At 38.6% G+C, this 10,247-nt stretch overlaps 1 protein-coding gene across 3 annotated transcripts in view; it reads right to left on the reverse strand.

Annotated features, from left to right (window-relative positions):
• The window catches only part of LOC132839064 (calpain-2 catalytic subunit-like), a 31,430-nt gene extending 24,760 nt beyond the window's left edge, over positions 1-6,670 (reverse strand). Inside the window, exons 1-11 of one of the 3 annotated variants that reach the window (XM_060859839.1) lie at positions 6,569-6,670; positions 5,843-6,196; positions 5,548-5,763; positions 5,096-5,419; positions 4,754-5,002; positions 2,989-3,109; positions 2,833-2,863; positions 2,652-2,720; positions 2,335-2,412; positions 1,829-1,874; positions 1,433-1,740 (exon numbers count right to left, since the gene is read on the reverse strand). In XM_060859839.1, the coding sequence (XP_060715822.1) occupies positions 1,869-1,874; positions 2,335-2,412; positions 2,652-2,720; positions 2,833-2,863; positions 2,989-3,109; positions 4,754-5,002; positions 5,096-5,419; positions 5,548-5,763; positions 5,843-6,196; positions 6,569-6,623 (1,503 nt within the window). In that variant the 5' untranslated portion in view covers positions 6,624-6,670 and the 3' untranslated portion in view covers positions 1,433-1,740; positions 1,829-1,868. Of the gene's footprint in view, positions 1-1,432; positions 1,741-1,823; positions 1,875-2,334; positions 2,413-2,476; positions 2,574-2,651; positions 2,721-2,832; positions 2,864-2,988; positions 3,110-4,753; positions 5,003-5,095; positions 5,420-5,547; positions 5,764-5,842; positions 6,197-6,568 lie in introns of those variants that run through there. The other 2 variants (XM_060859838.1, XM_060859840.1) reach the window with 2 other exon arrangements.
• Between the last annotated feature and the right edge of the window lie 3,577 nt (positions 6,671-10,247).

Raw genomic sequence — 10,247 nt, forward strand, 5'->3', positions numbered from 1 at the left:
ACTCCCGCTGCCTCCCAGCCCTAATGATGAGAGAGGAAATCCTCCACAGCCATCTATGTTCCTGACCTGTGGCTAACCTCAAAATTGAAATGCCTGATACCAATCAGCAATCCACATTTTGGCAGCCACTTGAGCAGGGTATGGTCTGAAAGAGTGTAAAGGCCTGTCCCAAAAGACACTGTTAAAGGACACTCCATAGGGTGCCACCTGCTGGTTGATGTGTTTTCTATAAATATAATCTAAATGGGAAAATGTGTAGTGGGTGCAGAAGATTCTGTCCATGAGTCACTGGAATGTCACTGAGGCTCAGAACAACCCAAAAGGAAGGGTCAATTTTTGGCGTAACCTAAACATGACGAATGAAAGCAAGCCACAACTAAACTTTTGAGAAGTTCATCAATGTAGGGAATGGTATAGGTATCAAATGTAGACGTTGCGTTGACTTTTATAATGTTCCCATAAAACTGGGCCAAACCAAAAAGTACAAGACACAAGTCATGTGCCCTTGGCATTCAGGATCTCCACTCTGGACATGACATAGAAGAGCGGATCCACAACAGTGCAAATTCTGATGTTTCAGAGAGGCACTGCATCCAGGTGTGACAGAAGTCCACTAACACAAAGCAATGCCCTTGTGCAGATTGCTCTAATGGCCCAACAAGATCCATACCAACTCTTTTGAAAGGGAACTCAATTAATGGAAGCTGGTGCAATGGTCCTTTTGAGATGGCCTACACACAGCACCTCTGAAAACCTCTGCAAATGACCTGCTAGAAATGGGCCATGAATCTGTTCAGTGTCTTATGCTGCCTTACGTGCTCAACCACTGGATTATGGTGAGCTGCCTGGAATAACATTTTCCCAACAGCTCTTTGAGACCAACAATTGGGTTGTTTCCTCTTTTGACTGCATGTCCAAAGTCCACTTGGTATAACGTTTAATCTTTAATCATTACAAAATGGTCAGGAGAGTGCAACTTTCTCCTGAAACCATTGACTACCAATTACTTTCACTTTGTTGAAGGCATTTTTTGCCGTGTCTGCTCCAAAGAGAAAAAGCCCCGGAAATAGTGGGGGAGAGGGGACCTCATGTGTCTTCGAGCTGATGTTGATAGCTCGGGCAAAGCTGGTGGATGCCAGAAAGGGACTTGACAAAATCTGCTAGTGGTGAGGGCTCCACAATGGCACTTCTTCCAAACTCCCAGATTTTCAGACATCTCTGAATGGCTCTTAGTTATTAAGTTATTATTATCATTTTAACATGTGGCTGTATAAAAAACACTTTTAAATGTGTACATCATACAGTCGTGCCAAAAATCCGATAAATTAAATTTTGTACTTGTACATAGAAACATTTTAAACATTGTACAATAACAGATCAGACAAAATAGAATTTGTGCGCAGGGAGGTGTTTGCTTTACTATCATCATTTTATTATAGTTTACAAGACATTAAAATAACAAATGCTGAAAACTGTCATCAACCAGTGGTTGTTTCCTCAGTGATGTTCGAATGAACAGAGTTGAGTCAAGTGAGGAGTCGCAGATAAAGGAAAGTTAAAATGTGAAAAAGTTTAAATTTCAATGTGAAAAAGGAGCTGCATGAATGACACAAATGAATAACTCTTACATAAGACAGAAATCTTTGTAGCTCTTTTTAATGCATCCTTCCTGTGATGTTCCAAACTTAACTGTTGGTTATCGTTCTTCAGTTCTAGAGTACTGAGGCAAGTAGCTACCTCCTGAAAAAACCATACATGTTCATGTCATACACTATAACAAACACCCTTTTGGACAAACACACACTTAAAGAGTACACACTTACTGTACTTCCAGAGACTGTGGTTGCAGGTTTGTGTATCTGAATGTGTCACTTCTGTAAAATGCACAAAATGTCAGGTTATACATTTTAAATATTGTATGTAATAATAATGTTATAAATAAATCTTAAAATAATTGATATAAAAATATAAATAATATATAATTATTTTAGGATTTATTTATAACGTTATCTTATCTTATAACGTTATAAATAAATCTTAAAACAATTTATATAAAAATATAAATAATACCATAAATAATAACAATGGGGTAAGAGCTTATTGCAACACAATACAAAGGAAATGCCGGCTGTGATGAAGGGCCTGCCAGCACCCCCCAGTGGTCTGGCCAGAAACTGTCCCAGTAGCTCCTAACTTCTGTGATTTACAGAAGTGCTTTAAAGTCTCTATTAAAAACTTCCCTTTGTGCTAGATCAATAGGTCAGAGATTAAGAACAGCTTGCAGACATGCAGACACACATAGACACACGTAGACACACAAACACATGCACTTACCCTCAGCACATCATAATCAGAGGACATAGTTGCAGCGTTCAGAGTTGTGTAAGTGTCACTTGAAGAGCTCTGAATATTCTAGGGGGACATGAGAATTTAAAGAACTAAACACACACACACACACACACATACACACACACACCCTCAGCACATCATAATCAGAGGACATGGTTGCAGGGTTCAGAGTTGTGTAAGTGTTACTGGGAGAACTCTGAATATTCTAGGTGGACAAAAGAATTTAAAGAACTAAACACAAACACACACACACACACACACACACACACACACACACAAAGGCAGAAAGACCGTATACTTACTTCATAATCCGGGGACATAGTCATGTGGTTCAGCCCTGTGTTTGTGCCATCTCCAGGTTTTGGAACACACTGAGAGAAATGAAGAGAAAAAGTCTTTCATTTTATTTAATAACAGATTTATAGGAACTTCATGTAGAGCTTTGTGAAGATAAAGACATGAAGTGAAAACTTCTCTGAGTACCTGAATGTCTCTCACTGCTCTTTTCTTCCTCCTGTTCACACAAAGGACATAAAAACCAGGCTGTTCAATCTGTCCCTGCTTTATTCCACTAATGTTTAACACAGGATTACGATCACATGGTCATTTAAGCAAGAAATAAAGAATTCAGTCACTCACTTAACACACAGGAAGGCGGTAAGAAGGGAGAGAAGCAGAGCAGGAACGAGTGCAGCAGCAGCTCCCCATACAGCATGCAGCTTCCACACATCAGCTTCACTTCCTTCATTACTTGAGAAAACTTTTAGCACAGGAGCAACTGTTACTGTTACAGGAAAACTTTTGTAAAAGCAGACATGATTGAATTGATTAGTGTTCTCTAACAACAGGATATTGTATTACTGCTTAATTATCATCGCAGCATTTGGCCTTTAATTAAGATTGAACAATAAGATTTTTTTATGTTGAGAATCATTTGAATGTCTCTTGAAGTTAATCAGACAGGATGTCACTTGGTCATGTTACCAAGAAATTGCATAAAAATGCAAACTTCTCTTTTCTGAAGATGGTATAGCACATAATGGCACAAAGTGTCGACACTTGAAACTGCTTCCGTAAATGTTAAAAAGAGATAACACACCAATAACAAACTTTATTTTAAAATCTGTTTATGTGGATCATCAGTTCTAATAGATTTGATTGAGTCTTTAATACAACCCAAATTCTGGAAATGTTCTCAGAAGTAATGATGATTGGAGGCTGAGGCTCTCCAATCTGTGAAATAGTGTGTAAAAAGATTGTAGAAAACTTTAAAAACAACAAATGTTCCTCAATGTCAACTTGCAAAGGCTTTGTAAATCTCATCATCTACAGTGCAGAACATCATCAAAAGCTTCAGAGAAACTGGAAAAATTCTCTGTGAGTAAGGGACAAGGCCGAAGACCTTTATTGGATGCCGGAGGTTTTCGGGCCATCATACGACACTCATCACTCGTCGGCATGATCGTGTCAATGACATCACTAAATGGGCCCAGGAACACTTCCAGAAACCAATGTAGTTAAACACAATCTGCTGTGCCATCTGCAGATGACAACTAAAGCTCTATCATGCAAAAAGGAAGCCGTATGTGAACATGGCCCAAAAGCGCCATCGTGTTCTTTGGGCTGAGGCTCATTTTAAATGGACTGTTTCAAAGTGGAAAAGTGTTCTGTGGTCAGACGAGTCCAAATTTAACATTCCTGTTGGAAATGACGGACACCATGTCATCCAGGCTAAAGAATAGGGAGACCTTCCAGCGTGTTCCATCGTTCGGTTCAAAAGCCAGCATCTCTGATGGTATGGGTGGTATGGAACCTTGTATGCTCTGGAAGGCATTATAAATGCTGAGAGGTATATAAAGGTTTAAGAGAAACATTTGCTCCCCTAAAGGTGACATCTATTTCAAGGAATGCCTAATGTATTTCAGCAGGATGATGAAAACCACACCCTGCAGCTATTACATTATAACAGTATGGCTTCATCGTAGTAGTCCTGGTGCTAAATTGGCTGCCTGCAATCCAGAGCTTTCATTTATAGAGCACACTGGGGAGAATGGGACCAAATTCCAACAACAAAACTCCAGAAACTCATTACCTCGACGCCCAGACATCTTTAAACTGTTTTGAACAGAAGAGGAGACGCTACGCCATGTAAACTATTTTGAGACCTGTAGCAGGCATCAAATTCGATATGAGCACATTTAGTGGATATAAGTGTAAAATTTCTCCATTTAAACATTTGTTATGGAATCTATGTTCTATTGTGAGTAAAATATTATCTCACATGATTTGAAAGTCTTTTAGTTTTCATTTTATTCAAATAAAAAAAACGTCCCAACATTTCCGGAATTCGGGTTGTATAGAAAATATGATATATTACTGTGAGATTTAATGTTTTTTTACTCACATGTAACAATTTGTTCAGGAGAGCGAAGATCCTCATGTCCTTTCACGGCACACGAGTAGTTCCCTTCATCTTCGCTGGAGATCAGGTAGAGCTTGTTGTGTTTGGTGAGTTTGCTAATAACGGGCTGTCCGTTCTTGTACCACATGTAAATGGGGCTGTTGGGCAGAGTGCAGGAGGTGATGCAGCCCAGCGTTACTGCCGTCCGTTCTTCTGATGCCACAGCATAGTCACTCAGTCTTACCTGCAGATCTGAACACGCACAAAATAAAGGAACGAGATTTAACAGATGAACATCGACACAGAGAGACCAGAAGTAGAGACAGTTCAGTGGAGGATATTAACCTGTAACATTCAGAACCACTCCAGGTCTACTAGAGAATTTGTCAAGTTGATTAATTATTCTAAGCCGATATTCTCCAGAGTCATTCTTTGTCAGCTGCTTCATGTTCAAAGTGAAGTTTCTGTTTTGTTCCACATATTTAACTCGATTAACAAACTGCTTTTCATTCTCCTGGTTTAGGAAGTCCTTAGAAGAATGCCAGTATATTGTATCAACACTCTGACCATCAAGAAGTTTGTAATTTCCAGTAAATTCCACTGAAGATCCTTCCAGAGCACAGACTCTTTTGTCTGGGTAGGTCACACTCCAACAGTCCCTGCCAACACCTGAAATAGAGAACAGGTCACTGGATGGGATGGTTTGCAATTCATTTTTAAAGCTTTAGCCCCTACCATAAACCATAACAGTTTACAAAACCCCCGAGTCATTTCAGTGAAGAGAAATTAATACTCACATAGAGAAGGAGAACGTATCTCGTTAAAGCCATGAACAGAGCAGGAGTAACTGACTTGTTCAGTAGTTGTTAAGGTGAAAGTTCCCTGTTTGTCTTCGTAATCCTTTAAGAATTGTCCATTCTTGTACCAGTAGTACAGTTTAGCAGCAAAAGTTAGACGACAGGAAGTGTGGCAGGTGAGAACATATTGTGTGGAATCATGGGTCACCTGCAGGTCTAAAAGAAGTTAAATGTGAATGTTTCACTTCAGACATGTACAATAGCACTGGATATTCCAGACTGGCTGCTCTGTTACCTGTAACTGTCAGAGTAACTCCAGTGGAGCTCACGTATTTCTCTCCTTTGTCCTTTACGAGCACTAAGCGATACTCCCCTGAGTCTCTCTCTCTCAGGTCTGTTATTGTAAGAGTGAAGGTTATGTTTGTCATCTCTGTGTAGTCCACACGTCCGGCGTAGTCAGAGTCTAAAGTTAAATCCTCTGGATGTTCCTCCTCCCTCCATTTAGCTTTGTCCTTTAGACTGAACCAGAATCCAGTGATGATACTGATATTTGAGTAGGAGCAAATCAGGTTCACAGAAGACTGTCTCAGAGCACAGATGTTCTTATGAGAGCATGATACCTCCACGTTCTGGATACCTGACACTAAAACTGATATGTTTACACAGTGAAATATTAAAAGTTAATAACTCTCAGCAGCTGTTGTGTAGCTACGAGAAGGATTCTGGGTTTAAACCAGTGAAATATTTTAAACTAATAAATAATTACTGGTGGATAATTAACACACACTGCATGGTGTATTATATGTACAGTTTATGAAAACCATTATGTCAAATAAAACTTATTCAATGTCAAATGATTTGCTTTTGCTTTATTGTGCTGTAAAGATTTTTATAAACACCTTAAGTCATCAGATGCCACTTTTAACCTAGATTAGGTTTGTGGAAGAAAATACCACAGAGACAACATCCTCCATATAACAGAGACAGGTTCATATTAAAGGCGAAAAAAGAGCAACACTACCTGCAATACTCAACAACAGGGTCAGTAGCAGCAGCATTCTGGATTCAACGTCCATAATTCCACTTAGAGAGCGTTTTCTCACAACTACTTTCGGGTCCTCTTTCTAAGAATGACTTTGAGGAAGTGGACAGTGATGACAGTGTTTGTGTCTTATGGGGGTGTGAACATGTAATTGGTGGGTGATGTAAGTAGAAGTAGAAGAAGTAGAAGAACGGGGCACAGAAGTCTTTATTATCGCCACATATACATTACAGCACAGTGGAATTCTTTTTTCTGCACATACCCCAACTAAGGAGATTGGGGTCAGTGTGCAGGGGCAGCTATGATACAGCACTCCTGGAGAAGGAAGGGTTGAGGGCCTTGCTCAAGGGCCTAGCAGTGGCAGTTTGGCTGTTGGCATACATTAAACAAAGACCCCATACCTAAAAAGTACACCAAATCACCAAGATGCAGTCCATTTTTTACTTTATTGCACCACAGCCACAAAAAAAATTGCAAAACCAGATGTGAAGTAACAGAAAACTCCAGTATGAAGCAATCTGTTGCCTTGTACATGTGTACAAGTGACAATAAAGGTTTTAGGCATGTGTGAAAAAAATGCTATTAAGAATGCTTTCAAAAAGAAGTGTTAATACTTAAGTAATAATTTACTAAGTACGTAAACGAACAGAAGAGAAATCCTAATCAAATCAATATATTTGGTGTGATCAGCCTTCGCCTAAAAAACACCATCGATTCTTCTAGGTAGACTTGCACATAGTTTTAATGCAATTCAGCAGGTCGGTTGGTGAAGGTGAAGCCTCAAACATCTTGGAGAACTAACCACAGATCTTCTGTGGATGTGGGGTGCCTCAAATACGTCTCTCTCTTCATGTAATCACAGACTCAAAGTTGTGATCAGGGCTTGATAAGAGTCTTGATTTTGATTAAGGCCAAGAATTAGTGTCAGGTTTTTAGAAATTGTGTGACAAGTAAGGATTTTGTGTGTGTTTTAAAAAAAAAAAAAAAATCTTTATAAACAGTCTGTTTGTCCACAAATAATATTTTTAAAAAATTGCAAAATGATGTTATAGAATTTTTATTACATTTTAATTTTTGCCCCCTGTTGTGGTGTCAGCTGTAACATTTAACTTTGTCGGTTCAAGTACTAATTGTAAATCTCCCCTAAACCAAACATGGAAAAATGCTCAATCTGAAACTGTATTAAAATTTCTCGTTCCTAAAATTCTGAGCCGCACGGATCATTTGAAGGTTAAAAACACCATTCAGCGCTATAAAACTCTATCCAAGCAATAATACTGTAATAAAATACCCAAGCAATCCATCTTCTGCTGTTTGATTTGGAAGGTGGATTGATGTTTAAAACAGATAGAACAAAACTATGTGGTCTCTTCTAAGCTTTCTTCCAGCAACCTGAAGTTCTACCTCTTTAGCTTTTGGATGAGATTTTCTGCATCTTGCTGTAGATCTGAGACGGATCATCAGCCGCTTCATGTTCCACAAGTCTGTGGGAGCAACAGATTTCATTCAGGTCACTTCATGAAAAGATTTTTTTTGACTGAGCAGCACAGTTAATGTTGTTATAAGGATAATGATTTGCTCACTGGATAGTAGCAGTTCTTCTGCTGAAGTTCACTTCAGCGTACTGAACATCCTCTTCCTCTGTGGTGCGTGCAGGACGTCTCAGGGACAGAGACCCTTCCTGTGTGTGGGAGCGTTTAATAACAACACTGGCGTAGTGAACGTCATCCTGTTCGTCTGAGACTCTTCTGCTACGGTTTGAGGCTGAGATATTTTCATACACTGCAGCAGACTGAGGCTGAAAACAAACACAGTATTAAGTTTAATTCTGAACATGTCACATGATCAAACAGTCCCTCCTCCTTTCAACCGCACTCACCTGTCCACTCTCACCAGTGCTGCTGTGGCCATTAGCTGAGCTCCGCTTCCTCTTCCTGAGAAACAACAAGCGCGTGCAAAGTTAAAAACGAGAATTTATTAGTCAGTTTTATTCAGTAGGTTCACAATTACAGTAACATACCACATGCACAGAGCTCCTGGGATAAGTGTAAAGCCCAGGAAGACAAACAGTCCCTCTCTGAAGAACGCTGTGTACGTCTCTGAACCTTGAGAAATAAATAACAAGCAAAATAAAGCTCTATGTTTGTGAGGGAAAAATATAATTATTATGTAACTATGAAACAAGCCACTTCTATCACGCTGCTGCAATCAGTACAGAGATATCACGTACATTTAACACGCTTACATGTAGAACACCAAATGTAAGAATTTAATATAAAAATATATTCTGATCGATGTTTAGACACTTACATTTAACATTTATATTCATCGTTTACACTAAATATTTAGATTTAACATTTAACTTTATACGTAAGATTCTGACCGAATATTTAGGTACAAAATTACATTCAACATTTAAGATTCAGTGCGAAAGTTTGCGAATGTTAAAGTGCAAATATTCCAAAAATATATAACTGAGAAAATAAATTATATATATATATATATATATATATATATATATATATATATATATATATATATATATATATATATATATAATAAACTTTTATATCTAGCATTGATATTTATACTTAACAGTTTGTGTACTTTTTTAAAAAAGATTTTTATTTTTATTGCAGGATGAACAAAGAAATATATGTAAAAATAAACAAATCGATAAATACTAAAAATCCTGATGATATAGTGAGTGAATTATTTAACACATTTGAAGTTTTAGTGTACATTTTAAATTCAAGAGGTCATTTGGAAATGAAATATCTAGATAGCTTAGATTTAACATTTATATTAATACATAAGGTTTAGTCAAAATCAAAGATAGAAATTTTCAATCGAAATCTAAAAGTCTTAAATGTTAAAGTGAAATGTTTCATTCATATGCCAGTTGCCATCTTTCCAAAAGCAGGGGTGTTGGGGCTAAATTCACAATTCAGCAGACTTTTCACATCCTCAACAGTATCATAAAGAACTGGCAACCCGTGACGCTCAACGCCATGTCTGTTGTTCACAGAGGGGTTGATTCCATAGTGGCCCACAAGCGCAAAATTATGAGGCATGATTTGTTTTCTTTTTGTGCTAGACATCCAATTTTACACTGGATAGTTTACATGTTTAAATAAAGTTAAAAAATAAAGACTGTCTGTGTTTACTTACTGAACACATCCAGGTGTGTTGGTGTAGAGCTGTGGTGTCCCAGCTGGTTGTGAGCAGTGCAGTAGTACAGTCCTGTGTGCTGGGAGCTGATCTCACTGATGCTGTAATTCTGGCCTGTTATCAGCAGTGTGTCTGCAGCTGAACTCTGTTTAAACCAGGAGTAGGTGAGAACAGGAGGGTTTGCATCACTGCTACAGCTCAGAGTCACTGAATCCCCCTCCACTGTGTCTCCAGAGGAAAGAACCACTGCTGTGGTGTTTTTAGGGGAATCTGAACAGAAATAAAACACCTGAATCAGCTGCTGTGTGTTCAGGATCAGTGTTTGATAGAGATGTAGATGGACTCTGAATGAGGAGAGTAAAATCCACACTCACACACTGGAGGAGAGAGGAGACTGTCATGGCCTTCAACAGCACAGCTGTAACTGACCGCACCACCGACTGCAGCTACAGAGCAGGAGGCAGATTTACACTCAGACACACGCTGT

This window comes from Tachysurus vachellii, chromosome 23, assembly GCF_030014155.1.
Source record: "Tachysurus vachellii isolate PV-2020 chromosome 23, HZAU_Pvac_v1, whole genome shotgun sequence".
NCBI lineage: Eukaryota > Metazoa > Chordata > Actinopteri > Siluriformes > Bagridae > Tachysurus > Tachysurus vachellii.